Source organism: Durio zibethinus, chromosome 15 (genome assembly GCF_047325235.1).
Source record: "Durio zibethinus cultivar Kanyao isolate XHJ-2024 chromosome 15, ASM4732523v1, whole genome shotgun sequence".
Lineage (NCBI taxonomy): Eukaryota > Viridiplantae > Streptophyta > Magnoliopsida > Malvales > Malvaceae > Durio > Durio zibethinus.
The window spans coordinates 5,754,493-5,771,733 of NC_143176.1; the positions used below are offsets into that span (position 1 = coordinate 5,754,493).

The window sequence follows — 17,241 nt, forward strand, 5'->3', positions numbered from 1 at the left end:
ATATAATTAATTTTATGATCATTAACGAACCTACTTGTTAACAATTTTATTAATTAAAAAGTATTATTTTTCAAAGTATAATTTATTTGTCTTTTAAAATTTTAAATATTTTATTTCATGGAATAAGTTCACTTGAATTTTTATACAAAGTTAAAATATTAAAGAAGTTCTAATGTGTGATAACAAAGTTTTAATTTAAATTTTTATATATTCTAAATTTATCATCTAATAATTCAAAAAGTTATAAGAATAATTATATTGTTTTACATTTATTTTTTATTTTTTAATTGCATAATCAAATTCAATAATTTTTATTTGATTCTTTTATTTACAAATAATGATAAATGCTCTTTGTACTATTTATTTTTAATTTTAAAAATTTTTATTGGATTTAATAATGTTGAGTCTTATACTTTTTTAATTAAATATAAAAAATATTTTATCTAAGTTTTCTAACTAATTATTTAGTAACATGTCCTTTTTAGCATTAGAATTACAAATTCATAAATGTAATTCACAAGATCAATTTTTATGTAAGGGGTAGTAAAATTTTCTTTTGAATAAATTTAACATGTAATTATATTAAAGCTTAAGAATCTATTATTCTCTTTATGTCTTTATATTTTTGTTTTTATGTATGCAACATATCTTGATTAAAAGATTCACAAATAATATTTAGCTTAAATCTTAATAGAGCAAAACTGCTTAACTATAATTAATATAAATCAATTATAAAGAGTTTTGGTCCAATAATATTTTTATAATGAATTCAACTACAAAATAATTGGCATGGTTGAATTTTATTGGATTTAGCTCTTCAAAAATAAGTTTTTTAAGAAATATAGATTTTAGTGCAATTATAAATTATAAAAATTTATAATACATTTTATTACTCAGATTGACAATATAGCATGAGAGCACACGAGATTTTCATTAATATTTTTTATACTTAATTTTGCATCTGTATTTATCAATATATAGTTTGTATTGTTTATAATAGTAACAAGATATTCTCCTATTTTTAGATAAATAAAACACATCATTTATCACAAAAATAAAATTTAAATAGAATAAATTCGTGATACAATAATATTTTTTTCGTCATCAAATAACTAAAAGAACAACAAAGCTAGCATTTATGTTCAAATTGTTAGGATAAAAGGAACAATTTAATTCATCTCTAATATTGAAAATTTTTCATAGTTATATTTAAAATTTAAGTACAAAATTGAAAAAAATAAAATATTGATGATACAATATAAAATCATATAATTAGTAAAATTTTATAAATTCTAATACTACCTAATTATAAAATTAATTGCACAAAGCATGCATTTAAAAAATCTAATAAAATATAAAATTTTATTTTGCATAATGACATAATAAAGAGATAAATCCAACATCATAAAATAAAAATTAATTAATTAATACTACAGTTTGTACAAATTAATAAAGTCTACAGCAACAAGTCGAACAAACTCATCAGAATTGTAAATGCCCAGGAAAGAGAAAGCAGCAAAATTTAAAATATATATATATATATATATATAACATTTTGATATATAGAATTGGAGTGAATTAAAAATATAAATTTCTGTGTTATCTGTCACTTGTTTGACAAAAGTAAAGAAGAAAAGCACGAATGAAGGTGTCACTTCCAATTAATTTTGGCAATGAAGAAACAGGAGAGGTGACTTTTTTAGGACAATGAGTAGCTATGTTCTTTTATTACGATATTCAAAGTCTTGTGTTACTTGAAGCAAACACATTTATTATGTTTTTTACGTAAAAAACGCAATTATTAGTATTAAAAATTATATTTTTTACATTAAAATGTAGGTAAAATATTTTATTATAAATATTTTATTTATTATTATGTTTTTACATTTAAAAATATAGTTGATATTAAAAAATTATATTTATTTTGTTATTTTTTAAAATAATCAATTACGTTCCATATATAAAATTATAATGCTTATAAAAATAAAAACTATCATCTATCAATAATTATATTTTTATAAAAAATGTAATTATTGATATATATAACATTTTTTATTTATCAAATACTATAGTTTGTAATGTAAAAACGTAGTTAAAAGTATAATAAATATTATATTATAATATTCTATTAATTATTACATTTTCAAATTAAAAAATATTGTTGATATAAAAATATTTAATTTATTTTATTATTATTTTAATTAATCTATTTCATTTCATATATACAAAATGTAGTGCTTTTGAAAATAAAAAATTCAAAATCATAAATTTGCAATTATTTATTATGTTTATTCTTTTAAAAATATTATTTTTATTATATGTAATATACTACGTGTCCAATCATGTGGTTAGAATTACAATTTTATTTAATCGTGTGGATATAAATGTCCATTTTAGTTTTAGAATGGATTTCTATTTATCATATAATTACATTGATTTTCAAATGTAAAATAAATTGAAAATTTTATTATTTAGGTCAGGATAAAATTAATTTTTTTCTTGGAATCTTAACAAACTATAAGGAGTAATGGGTTTATGATTTCAAGTTATTTGGACATTATTGAAAATTTTAAAATATCTTCAAGAATCAAATATTGTGAATCAAATGTGAAAATCAGATTATGAAAATCAAAATTTAAGAGTAATCTAAATTTTTTTTGAACCAAATGCTCGTTTACTATTTACTTTTTTTTTCTAATGATGGATATAGATAAAAAAAACATATAGTATATTAAAAAGAAAAATAATATTAAATTAGCAATACATAAATGTTTACAAGAAAGTTTTAATTCAAATACTATAATTAATTATAAAAATTTAATATTTATGAGTAGCTAGATTGTTATGGTATAGTCATTGTAATTAATGTAGATTATAATCAACAGACTAAAAATTTGTCATAGATATCTTTGGATTAGTATTATTCCAATTAATTTATTAACTGTTAGACACGATAACTCTATCCTTGATTATTATTTGTTTTGACTGTTTGTTGAATATCAAATTCTGTTTCTATCTTTTCACAGTTTATTAGTGAAGTTAATTGAGTCAAAGATGATGAGCATAAAAAACATTAATCATACGATGTAACCAATATGGACAAAATAATGAAATTCGCCCACATAGCCTTCATAAAAGGCCTAATGAATAGCCAAACTTGTCTTAGATTAAAGCTTCCCCATTTCATTGGAATTATTATTGTGTGTTTGTTTCATAATAATTTAATTATATAATTTTTAAGTGTATGAAAAATATGATCATTCTTTCATTGTATTTTTGAGCTGTTTATGTTTATCTTGCACGTCTTTTTAAAATGTCTCAAATCTTTAGTTGAAGTGCATTAATAATTTTTTTTTTGTCTTAAATTAATTTTTTTATGTGATAAATCATGATAATTAATCTAATTACGAATTAGTGAACATGGGCAGAAGTAGATAAAGAGGATGAAGCAATAGTTCCATAAACAAGGAGGAGCTACAAATAGTGTTTTAATAAAAAATATTTATTATTTGATATTATAATAAAAATAATTAATTGGAAATAAATATTTATATTTACATTAACAAAAAAATCCAAAAATATACTTATTTTATTTTTTTATGTACATATTTTATAATATAATTATACATCTATTAACTAAATGTACATATATTTTAATTTTGAATTAAGTTCATTCAACATTACGATTACAAAATAATTTTTATTTATTAATATTATATTTTTTTCATTAATTATTTTTAATATAATACCAATTAGTAAATATTTTTGTTACTTTTCGGCAATTTTCCCCATAAAGGACAGATATCTGGGCTGTTCCATTCCAAAGATTTGAAACGGACAATGAAAAAAGAAGACTGTTAGATAAGAAAGGAAGAATAAAAAAAGAAGACCAGAGAAGAAAAGAAGTGATGGGTCATGGCCTTTGTGGGTCACATGGCTTTTGTCGGCCACTATGGAATTTAGTAAGGAATATTAAAAGAAAAAGAAGAAGACTTAGAAGAAAAGAAGTCTTCGTTTCTCTACATTTTTACATACTAATCTTAAAACAAATCCTTCGGCCATAAAACCTCAAAAAAAAAAAAAAAAAGGCAAAAACCCATTTCTGCTATCAGAAGCAGAGTGTTCTGTCAATCTTTTTTGTTTGAATTTTCTAGGCAGATAAGTTAACATTCTTTTATCAATTTCCAAGCTTTTTGATCATTTCAGTGCGAGCTGGACTTTTTTTTTTTAATAAATTTTAAGGTTGATTTCTACTCTATTTATCCTTCAATTCAAAAAGACATGTTCATTCTTGTATTAGATTTGAATTTGATTAAAATTTTATTTTTAAGTTTAATTTAACTCAAAATAAAAATTAAAATGTTAAACTTCTTCCGATTAAGCTTGTTTAGTAGAAAATGAATTTAATTATCATACTTAAATTTAAATGTATTTATGTGTTCGAACTTAAATTTAAATTGTTATATATACATAAATAAAATAATTATTTTTAATTAAAATAATAAAAAATATAAAAACTTGATTAAATTTGAAAATTATTTGAGTCAAGTATTAAAATGTTTTAAAAATTTTAAATTATTCGAACTCGAATCAATAATAATTAAATTAAATTAAAATTTTATTTGAATTAAATTAAAAAATTTATAAAAATTAATTTATCATTTATATCTTTAAATTTGGCATGAATCTATAATGAAAAAGACATGAAAATGAAATAGCATATTTTAAAACTGATCGTTAAAATCGGATTATTCTATAACCTTTAGATTACTCTTAATCCAACAATCATCACCTCACTGTAAATAATTTGGTAAGTCTGTAAGTTGTCGATGCGTCGTTGTCCAAGTGATTAAGTAAAGCAGTTTATCTCTATAGCTTTTTGTAAAAATTATATACTTGTTAAATTCATTACTTATTTTATATTATTTACCTTTTTTCTTTCTCATTGATGGATACAAATAAAAAATAAATAATACATTAAAAAGAAAAATAATATATAAGATTAACAATACATTAAAGTTTATAATGAAATTTTATTTCAAATACTGTAATTAATTAAAAACTTTTGACATCCATTATTAATTACATGAGCATGATATAGTCATCTACTACAAATAAGTTTGTAATTAATGTAGAAGATAATCAACAAATTAAAAATTTGTTATAAATATCTTTCGGTGATAAATACGAGAGCGGCATCTTTTATTGTTAATCTTTTATTACTTGTTTGGACCGTTTGTTGGATATTATATTCTATTTTTCCTGCATACTTTATTATTAAAGTTAATCAAGATAAGGATAATAGGTGAAGTACCAGAAAATTTAATTATATAATGTAATCATTTTAGACAAAATAATAAAATTTACCGACGTAGACTTCTTAAAAGGCTTAATGAATAGCCAAGCTTACCTTAGATTAAAGCTTCCCCATTTTATTGGTATTGTTATTGTGTGTTAGTTTCATAATACCTTAATTATATAGTTTTCAAGCGTGTGAAAAATACGACTATACTTTTATTGTATTTTTTAACTCTTTGTATCATATTTTTTTTAACATGTTTCAATTCTTCATCCGAAGTGTAGTACTAATTTAATTTTTATTTTTGGTATTAATTGAATTTTTTATGTGATGAATCATGATAGTTAATCTAATTACTAATTAGTGAACATGGACAGATATTTTTAGGCCAGCTCTTTTGCTGTTTTAGTTGTTTCTTAGAATAAATTAGGAATGATATGGTTTACTAATAAGAAATTCTTTTGGATTGATTGTCAATTCCGTTTATTGGAAATAAAAACGATAAAGCGATTGCTTCATAAACAAGATAGAACTACAAAAGGTGTTTTAATAAAACGATTTATTATTTGATATTTTAAAAAAATAATTAATTGGAAAGAAATATTTTATTTAAAATAATAAAAAATAAATTTATTTTTATAATCTTAATATCCAAAAATATACTTATTTTATTTTTTTTGGGTGTACATATTTTATAAAATAATTAACATTATATTAACTAAATGTACATGCATTATAATTTTGAATTAAGATTATTGAATATTATGAAAATAAAAATAAATTTCATTATTTTATTAATATATTATAGTTTTTTCACTAATTATTTTTAATATGGTACCAATTAATCAATTTTTTTGTTACTTTCGAAAATTTTCGAACAAATATTTGGGCTGTCTTCCATTAATTAGAGATAAGAAAAGAAGAATTAAAAAAAAATAAAAAAGACCCGAGAGAAAAACAAGTCATGGGTCATTGCTTTTGTCGGTCACATGACTTTTGTCGGCCACCAGCGAATTTATTAGGGAAACAACAATATTAAAAGAAAAAGAAGAAGACTCAGATGAAAATAATAAATTTTTTTATTAAAACACCTTTTGTAGTTCCATCTTGTTTATGAAGCAATCGCTTCATCCTTTTCTCTACATTTTACGTAATAATCATAAAACCAATCGTTTGGTCATTAAACTAAAAAAAAATAAAAATAAAAACTATGAATAAGTAATTGATTTAATCTATTAAAGTTATTTTTTTAATGAAAAGATCTTGAATTTAAATGTTATTAATGATTATAAACATATGTCTTAAACTATAAAATATAATACATTTGATTAAAAATCTTATCTTAACTTAAGAAAATGAATAATTTATCTATTTCAAAATTTTCTTACAATAAAAAAACTCATTTATGTTATTAGAAGCTGAGTGTTCTATTAATCTCTTTTATTTGAAATTTTCAATAAGATAAGCAAATGTTCTTTTCTCAAATTTTAATCTTTTTGGATCATTTCATCGCAAGCTTGATTTTTTTTTTGTCTTAAGAGTTTTAAGATTGATTTTTATTCTGCTTTTCTTTTAACTCAAAAAGAGAAATTTGATTTTAAATTTGATTCGAGTTTAATTAAATTTTAATTTTTAAGTTTGAGTTTGACTCAAAATAAAAATTAAAATACTCAAACTCTTTAAATTAATCTTATATAATAAAAAATAAGTTTAATCTTTATATTTAATGTTAAACTGGATTATGTATGTATTTTCACTTAATTTGATAAAATATAAAAATAAAATAATAATTTTTAATTAAAAATATTATAAATATAAAAATATGATTAAATTAATTAATTATTTAAATCAAATATTAAAATATTTAAACTCATTAAACTACTCAAACTCAAATAAATGATCATCGGATTATAAAATTTATTCGAATCAAATTAAAAAATCTCAGAAACACTATCTATCATTTACATTTAGATTTGATTGATATGTATAACGAAAAACATATGATAAAGGAATAGTTAATTTTAAAGTTGATCGTTAGAATCAAATTATTCTATAATTTTTGGATACTCATAATCCAACAATCATCGTCTCGCTATAAAACTATTAGGTTTAACAAATTTATAACTTGTCAATACTTTATTCTCAAGTAATTAAGTAAAGTGATTTACCCTCATAGCTCCTTATAGGAATTTAATACGTGTTAAGTGCATTACTTACCTTTTATTATATGCTGTTTTCCTTTTATTATTTGTTTTTTTTTTTTTCTTTTGCAATGATGCATATAGATAAAAAAAAAAACACATAGTATATTAAAGAGAAAAATAATATATAAGATTAATAATACATAAATGTTTACAATGAAATTTTAATTCAAATACTATAATTAATTATAAAAATTTAATATTCATGAGTAATTACATAACCATGCTATAATTATCAGCAACAAATAGGCCTATAATTAATGTAAAAAAAAATCAACAAATTAAAAATCTATCATGAATATCTTTAGATTAGTATTGTTTCCATTAATTTGTAGACCGTAGATATAAAATCTCCATTTTTTTATTATTGTTTGTATTGACCATGATTGGATATCATATTTTATTTTCTTCTTTTACAATTTATTACTACAGTTAATTAAGGTAAAGATGATGGGTAAATTTTTTTTTTTTTACATAAAAAACATTAATCAAGTATCAAGAAATTTAATCATATAATGTGGACATAATGAAATTTGCCGACGTAGCCATCATAAAAGGCTTAATGAATAGCCAAGCTTGCCTTAGATAAAAGCTTCTCAATTTTAATGGTTTTATTATTGTGTGTTTGTTTCATAATAACTTAATTATATAACTTTCAAGCCTAATTTTATTTTCATTGTATTTTTAAGCTGTTTGTATCACATGTCTTTTTAAAATGTCTAAAATTTTCAACTGAAATACATTAGTTTAATTTTCTTTTTTGGTCTTAAATCTTTTGGCCATAAAACCTAAAAAAAAAAAAAAAAGGCAAAAACCCCTTTTTGCTATCAGAAGCAGAGTGTTCTATAAATCTCTTTTGCTTGAATTTTCCAGGCAGTCTTTTCAATTTTCAAGCCTTTTGATCATTTCAGTGCTAGCTTGATTTTTTTTTTCAATGAGTTTTAAGGTTGATTTCTATTTTTTTTTCTTTCAATTCAAAAAGAGAAGTGTATTCTTGTATTCAATTCGAGTTTGATCAAAATTTAATTTTAAGCTTAAATTTAACTTAAAATAAATATTTAAATTTTTTTGATTAAATTTATTTAATAAAAAATAAATTTAATTTTTATATTTAATTTTAAATTTATTTATATGTTTAAATTTAAACTCAAATTGATATATAGAAAATAAAATAATAATTTTTAATTAAAATATTAAAATATAAAAACTAAATTAAATTTATAAATTATTTGAGTCAAGTATTAAAATATTTAAACTCGTTAAATTACTCAAACTTGAATCGATAATAATCAAATTGAATTTAAATTTTATCCAAATTAAATTAAAAAATATTGTAAAAATTAATTTATCATTTATATCCTTAGAATTGACATGTATTTGTAATGAAAAAGACATGAAAATGAAGTAATAAATTTTAAAGCTTATTGTTAGAATCGGATTATTCTATGGCTTTTTTATTACTTTTAATCCAACAATTATCACCTTAGTGTAAATGATTTAGTAAGTGTACAAGTTGTCAATGCTTAATTCTCCAAGTAATTAAGCAAAGCATTTTATCTTTATAGCTCATTGTAAGAATTGAATACTTATTAAGTTCATTACTTATTTTTTATTATTTATTTATTTTTTCTTTCGGATAGATACAGATAAAAAAAATAGTATGTTAAAAAGAAAAATAATATATAAGATTAATAACAAATAAATGTTTATAATGAAATTTTATTTCAAATATTATAATTAATTAAAAAAATTTGATATCCACGACCAGTTACATAGGCATGGTGTAGTCATCTGCTACAAGCAAGCCTGTAATTAATGTAGGAAATAATCAACAAATTAAAAATTTGTCATCAATATCTTTATTTTAGTATTATTTCAATTAATTTGTTGACTAGTAGGTGCGAGAGCACCATCTTTTATTGCTTGTTTTGACCGTTTGTTGAATATCATATTTTATTTTATTTTTTATACTTTATTATTAAAATTAATCGAGATGAGCATAATAGATGAAGTATCTTTTTTTGCATAAAAAACATTAATCAAATACTAGAAAATTTGATCATATAATGTAATTATTTTGGACAAAATAATGAAATTTACGGACGTATAGCCTTCATAAAAGGCTTAATGAATAGCTGCCTTAGATAAAAGCTTCCCCATTTTAATGGTATTATTATTGTTTCATAATAACTTAATATATAATTTTAAAGAGTATGAAAAACATGATTATATTTTATTGTATTATTGTTTATTTGTATCATATACCTTTTTAATATGTCTCAATTCTTCACTCAAATTATATTACTAATTTAATTTCTTTTTTGGGTATTAATTTAATTTTTTTATGTAGTGAATCATGAAAATTAATTTAATTATTAATTAGTGAATACGGCGAGATATTTTCAGGCCCAGCTCTTTTTCAGTTTTAATAGTTTTTTTATCACGAATTAGGAATAATATGATTTATTAATGAAAAATTCTTTTGAATTAGGTGTGAATTTCGTTTATTGGAGATAAAGAAGATGAAACAATAGTTCTATAAATAAGGACGAACTACCAAAAGTGTTTTAATAAAAAAAAATTTATTATTTGATATTATAATAAAAAATTAATTAGAAAGAAATATTTGTATTTAAATTAATCAAAAAATTAAATTTATATGTATAATATTAATATTCAAAAATGTAATTATTTTATTTTATTTTTTAGATGTACATATTTTATAAAATAATTATACATATATTTAACTAAATATACATATATTATAATTTTGAATAAAGATCATTGAACATTACGATTATAAAAATAAATTTTAATTTTATTTATTAATATATTATTTTTTCACTAATTATTTTTAATATAGTACGAATTAAGAAATATTTGTGTTACATTTCGGAAATTTCCCCCAATAAAAAGACTGATATTTGGGCTGTCTTCCATTACTTAGATAGGAAAGGAAGAATAAAACAAAGAAGATCCCGACAAATAAAGAAGTGATGGGTAACGACTTTCGTCGGTCACATGGCTTTTATCGGAGACTATGGAATTTAATAATGAATAACAATATTAAAAGAAAAAGAGGAAGACTTTAAAGAAACTAAGTCTTCCTTGCTCTACATTTCATGTGCTAATCTTGAAACAAATCCTTTGCCCATAAAACCTCCAAAAGAAAAAAAAAAAAAAACAAAAACCCATTTCTGCTCTCGGAAGTTGAGTGTTCTGTTAATCTCTTTTGTTCGAATTTTCTGGGTAGATAAATGAACGTTCTCTTTTCAATTTCCAAGCTTTTTGATCATTTAAGTGCCAGCTTGATTTCCTTTTTCTTTTGGCCAAGAGTTTTAAGGTTGATTTCTACTCTGTTGGCTTTTCCTTCAACTCAAAAAGAGAAAAAAAAAAAAAACTTAAGTTGAATTTTGTTTGATTCTACATTTCTTTCCTTGTAACTTAAAAAAAAAAAAAAAAGAGCTACTCTTCAATATTTTCTTTCTCTTTAGTTTCCACTTGGTTTGTCATTTTCATCTAAAAAATAAAAAATAAAAAAAGAAAGAGGAAAAAAAAATCCAATCTTCAAATTTCTTTGCTTGTTTTCAATGATCCGTCATGAATAAATTCTCGCAGATTTAGAATGCACCAAGTAAGGTAAATGCAACAACTTTTCCATTGCTTTCTCTTTGTACAAATAAAGTTTGTTTCTTACATATTTTTGATCTAATTTGCAATTTTTGCAGTGAAGCAGATCAGATCTGAAAAGGTTTGGATTTATTTCTCAAGCATATTTTCCCTTGAAAGCTTCGGATCTATTACTTCTATCTGGAAGTGGTAAGGTTAGAATATTCATTTAACTTTTTTTGTCAATATTAAAAAAATAACCAAAAAATTGGTTGTAGGGGAGTAGAAAGGCGGATGCAGGTAGCCGTTTTGGTTTCTATGGTCTTTGATCTTGGGATTTTGGAGCTTCTCTAGTTTGTTACGGGGTAGAGCAGGATGAGAGGAAAGAGGAAACGGTGCCGTTGGTGGTGATAAGTGGTTGAGGGTGGTGTATCTAGTTTTTAAGGTCTTGGGTTTGGTTTTAAATTTAGGACTTTCTTAGAGTTTTTAGGAAAATTTGATCTGATATAAGGAAAAGGAGGATCAAGGAAGAAGACTCGAGTGAGTTTTGGGAAGAAAAACGTTGCCGATGGCCGGCGTACGATAGTGACATAGGATGGTCCGACATCGGAGTTTGAAAAACGATGGCGGTGCAATTAAATGAAGTAGGGTAGTCCAGAGAAGTAGGAAAATGAAACAAATTGATTTTTTTGGGATAAGAAACAAATCTCGCAGTAACGACATCCAACATTTAACCCTAAATGGTTTTATTATCAAAGAAACAAATCTTTGTAATGTTGGTGTCTAAATCATTACTTTTCATATTTCGGTGTTCAAAATAAAAAATCAACTAAAATTGGTTGACCAAACCTGTAATTAATCATTTTTAAAATCGTTGCTTAATTGTTGTAGTATGATATGAATTTTTGGTTTTCTATCATATCAACAGCAATTTTTTTATTTCAAGTTTTCTGAGTAATATTTCCTCATAAATTATTTAAAAATATTGTTTTTTATCTCGTGTTTTCAGCTTGGTAGAGCGCTGAAGAAAGGCATTTGGTTCTCATACTTCGAATTGTCTTCATCTTGCCTTGTTATGTACTTAAAAAAGTGTTACTTGGCAGAAAACTAAAGAAAAAGCAGTTGGTTTTCACACTTTGGACTAACTTCACCTTGCTTGGTATGTTTAGAGAATTCACCTTCTTCATTATTCTTTAATTTTCTTTTTAATATCATCACCATAACGTATCTCATAGCCAATATTTTTATGCTTGGCAGAAGTTTGTTCAACTTGAGCTTGTCAAGAATGGCTGGTGGGTTTTGTGAGTCTGTTCTTTCAAACTGCATGGGAACACTGCTCGTGGATTGGGTGGCGAAGCCAGTAGGACGTCAACTTAATTACATTCGGCATTTTCATGACAATGTTGAAAAGCTCAAGGAAAGAAAAGCAGAACTAAAAATGGCACAAGCTCGGCTGCAACATGTGATTGAGGATGCTGAAAGGCGACTTCAAGTAATTGAAGATGATGTCAGAGACTTGCTATCAAAGGCGGACCAAAACCTATTACATATGGAAACTCTGGAAAATGAAATGCAGCAAAACAAGAGATGTTTCAACTTGTGTCCTAATTGGAGTTGGCAGTATCAATTAAGTAAGAAAGCAACGAAGAACACTCCTGTTTCTTGTGAACTTCTAACGGAGATTCGTGACTTTTGTCAACATGGACGAGTGGGCTACCGTTCTACTAGTACAATTACAACCATAGAATTCCTTTCATCTAAGGATTTTATGGTTTCTAAATCTTCAAATATTGCTTTAGATCATATCATTGAGGCTTTAAAGGATGACCGGTTCAGCATGATTGGATTGTGGGGGATGGCAGGGGTGGGCAAGACATCCCTAGTGTGTGAAGTTGGAACTTATGCCAAACAATTAAAGCTGTTTGACAAAGTTGTGATTAGTACTGTGTCTCAAAAGCCAAACTTTGAAAAAATTCAAGATGAAATTGCAAAAGACTTGGATTTCTATACGAAGAATGAACAAGGAAGAATATCAAGAGAAGAATTCTGGTCGAAACTGAAGGAGGTGAAAAGGATTCTAATAATCCTTGATGATGTTTGGGCAGAAATTGACTTAAAGAGGAGGATCGGAATTCCAATTGGTGAGGATCACAAAGGCTGCAAAATTCTTTTAACAACACGCCGTCAACAAGTATGTGATGCTATGGAATGTCAAAGGAAAATACGACTTGGTTTTTTAGATGACCAAGAAGCTTGGGATTTATTTGCCACCAAAGCAGGTCTAATCGACTCTTCTGATGATGCTATTAAAAATGTGGCAACTAAAATTGTCCAAAAATGTAAAGGTTTGCCCATAGCTATAGTTACATTGGCAAATGCTCTGAAAGGTAAAAATCATCATAGGTGGAAAGCAGCAGATCGGAGACTCAAAAACTGTAGATTGGGTGACATCGAAGACATTGATCAACAAAATCAACAAAATGCTTACGAATGTCTTGAGGTAAGTTTTGATTATCTGAAGGATACGGAGACCAAGATGTGTTTCTTGTTGTGTTCCTTATTTCCTGAAGATTACGAGATTTATGTAGAAGACTTGGTGAGATATGCATGGGGACTAGAGTTGCATAAAGGTGTGGGCTCAATTGAAGAAGTGAGAAGCGAAGTGCTTGCAGCGATGGACATCCTCAAGGATTCTTGTTTGTTGTTAAATTGTGGAGAATGGCATGTTAAAATGCATGACCTGGTTCGTGACGTTGCTTTGTGGATAGCATCAAACAGAAAGGAGTTCTCTTTTATGATAAAATCTGACGTTGTTGAAATGTGGCCAAAGGAAGAAAGTTTTGAGTCTTACGAAGCAGTCTCCTTCAATACTAGTCGGATTGGTGAACTTCCTAAAGGATTGGTGCGCCCAAATCTCAAAATTCTTTTACTTGGTGGAGATGGGAAGATGACAACTTCAAGTGAATTCTTTGAAGGAATGACAGCATTAAAAGTTTGCGCTTTGAATTCTAGATTGATATCTCCGGATGCATTTCAGTTTCAAACAAACCTTACAACTCTACATTTGGAAAGTTGCAAACTCTTAGACATCTCAGTGCTTGGGAAGTCGAAGAAACTTGAAGTTCTTTCATTTAGTTGCTCTGATATCAATGAATTGCCAGAAGAAATAGGTGATTTGGATAATCTTAAATTGTTGGATTTATCATATTGTGTACAACTACAGAGAATCCCTTCTCAGTTAATATCTAGATTGTCCAAATTAGAAGAACTATACTTGCATGGTTGTCAATTATTAAAATGGGCCACTGAGAGTACAGTTCGAGAAGAAAGATTTGCCAGTCTATCAGAGTTGAATTCCTTCTCAAACTTGATTGTATTATCTTTAGAGGTTTCTTCTGAAGATATTCCAAGAGACTTTGTGTTCTGTAAATTACAAAGGTTTTATGTACGCGTTGGCTTTGGCTTTTCTGAATTTTATGGATTGAAGATGTTCTCTGAGATCTGCCCATTCTCGAGATCTTTAAAGATTGAGGGGTCTGTAATAGAGGCATGCAAGCAGTTATTTGGGGATACAGAATCTCTTAATCTGAAAGATATGGTGGGTTACCCAAATCTTGTTCCAAGCTTGGAGTCGGGCCAAGTGGTATTCAGTAAGCTGACTTCTCTGGGTATTGAGAGTTGCGAGCATATGAAATGTCTCATTGATACTACAAAGCAGCAGGTGCTAACCAATGCAATTCCAATTCTACAAAGTCTTGAATGGTTGGAAGTTGAATCTTGTAATGAGATGCAAGTGCTATTTCAGATTGCTGAATTGAGGAGCATACAGCAAGGACCCAGTCATCGTGTAAGCTTACAAAGCTTGAAGCTTGTAAGAATAGACAACTGCAATAAATTGAGATATCTCTTCCCAACGTCTGTTACTGAAAGTCTCGGACAACTGGAAACACTGGACATATCCTACTGCTTGGAATTGGAAGAAATAATTCCCAAAACGGAAGTGTCAAACATCAATCTCCAAAGTCTAAGGGAAGTAGAAGTAAGTGGCTGCAATAACTTGACATCCCTTTCCTCATTGTCGCATGGTCAAAGTTTAGAGAAATTGACAACACTTACGATTCGGAATTGCTCTCGATTGGAATATACTTTTCCAATCTCAATGGCTGAAGGTCTTCCACAGCTGAATAAGGTTACATTGGAAGGTTTGCCTGAATTTAAAGGAAGGGAAGGAAATGACGTTGTACTCACGCTGCCATCTTTACAAGAGTTGAAAATGAGAGAGTGTACACAATTTATCATTTCGGCTGAAATACAGGTAAGCCTATTTATTTGTATTTTTTTCTTTTACTCTTGCAACTGTGCTTGGTTGGATGGAGTGGAAAAGAGTGGAAGAATAGAGAGTGGAAAGAAAAAAAAATCGATCAAAATTTAATCCTTTTAAATTGGGAGAAAAACATTTTTTTTATACTTAATAAAACCTTGTTTTTAATAGTTTTTCTTCTGATCCTTTTTCTTTTTTCTTTTATCTTTGGTACCAAACAATAAACAAGAAAATTAATTTTTTTTTCTATCATTTCTTTTTGCTTTCCTCACCTTTTTCCCTCCCTTTATTTTTCTTCCAACCAATTAAACATGGTGTTAATGTCGTCGGCAGAATTTATTTTTTTCTTCATAAATTGGTGTTCGAAAAGTTCAAGTCCAAGAGTTACAATATTTAAAAGATAGACTTTGTATCATTTTGCATAAAATTAACGTAAACTTACTTCTTCGCTACTTAAACAATGATTATTTAAAGCTCAATTGTGAAATTTTACGATAGCTTTCTTTATTTTACTTTCATTTATAAATTATGTGTAATATTATTTTACTTTCATATACGTTATTATAAAATTCAATTTTTTTCATCTACAACTTTTTAAAATGTTTTAAGTTCATCTATTATTCCAATCATTATTAAAAATTTAATAGAACACAACCTTTTAAAATATTTTAAATTCATCTATTATTCCAACATTGTTAAAAATTTAATAGATGTGCATATGACATGAATTTCAACTTAAAAAGTTTAAAAACTCTCACCTTTTTATCACGTGCAAGTTTACATAATTATATACACATACGCACAAAAAATATTTTGAGATGATAAATTTAGTCAAAATTTAATGATTGATTGTTCAAATTTATGAATTTGAATTTAAAAACTCGTGAATAAAAATTTTGAGTTTTAATTAAAACCGTGAATGAAATGAAATATTTTACAAAAATCATAAATGCGTGATGTAATTCACTTTAATTTTCATCGACATTTTCTTTGCTAGTTGTCTTTCTCTTTATATTTGAAGAATGTATTGTCCATTCCAAATATGTTATTACTACTTGTTTTCAATTTTTAGGAGATTACTATAATTAGTTTCTTGAGTTGCCTAAATTGATTTCATTTAGTTATTTTAATGTTATAGGAGATTGAGTTTTTAGGAAATATCTAGCTAGGTGATTTCATTTTAAGTTCAATTAAATATTACATACAATGCTAAATGGTCATTTCTTCTCATAAAAAAGAATAATTAATACTATGAACTAAAAAACCCTTAATATCACCATTTAGCATTATTGAATTTATGATGAGATGCAAGTGCTATTTCAGACTGCTGAATTGAGGAGCATACAACAAGGACCCAGTCATCATGTAAGCTTACAAAGTTTGAAGGTTGTAACAATAGACAAGTGCAATAAATTGAGATATCTGTTCCCCACGTCTGTTGCTCAAAGTCTTGGACAACTGGAAGAACTGTACATATCCGACTGCTTGGAATTGGAAGAAATAATTCCCAAAACGGAAGTGTCAACCATCAATCTCCCAAGTCCAAGGGAAGGTTTTGTAAGTGGCTGCAGTAACTTGACATCTCTTTCCTCATTGTCGCATGGTCAAAGTTTGGAGAAATTGACAACACTTTTAAATAGAGAGTGGAAAGAAAAACAAAATCGATCAAAATTTAATCCTTTTAAATTGGGAGAAAAACATTCTTTTATACTTAATAAAACCTTTTTTAAAATAATTTTTCTTCTAATCCTTTTTCTTTTTTCTTTTTTTGATTTATCTTTGGTACCAAACAATAAAAAAGAAAATTAATT

General features: G+C 25.5%; 1 protein-coding gene and 1 long non-coding RNA gene across 4 annotated transcripts in view; both read left to right on the forward strand.

Annotated features, from left to right (window-relative positions):
* LOC149514575 (uncharacterized) overlaps positions 1-17,241 on the forward strand; it is a 62,168-nt gene that overhangs the window by 39,255 nt on the left and 5,672 nt on the right. Inside the window, exons 2-6 of one of the 3 annotated variants that reach the window (XM_089744481.1) lie at positions 10,670-11,139; positions 11,229-11,319; positions 12,119-12,268; positions 12,367-15,424; positions 16,754-16,987. In XM_089744481.1, the coding sequence (XP_089600607.1) occupies positions 12,395-15,424; positions 16,754-16,987 (3,264 nt within the window). In that variant the 5' untranslated portion in view covers positions 10,670-11,139; positions 11,229-11,319; positions 12,119-12,268; positions 12,367-12,394. Of the gene's footprint in view, positions 1-10,536; positions 11,140-11,228; positions 11,325-12,118; positions 12,269-12,366; positions 15,425-16,753; positions 16,988-17,241 lie in introns of those variants that run through there. The other 2 variants (XM_089744480.1, XM_089744479.1) reach the window with 2 other exon arrangements.
* The window catches only part of LOC149514577 (uncharacterized), a 54,231-nt gene that overhangs the window by 23,276 nt on the left and 13,714 nt on the right, over positions 1-17,241 (forward strand). The window lies entirely within an intron of this gene.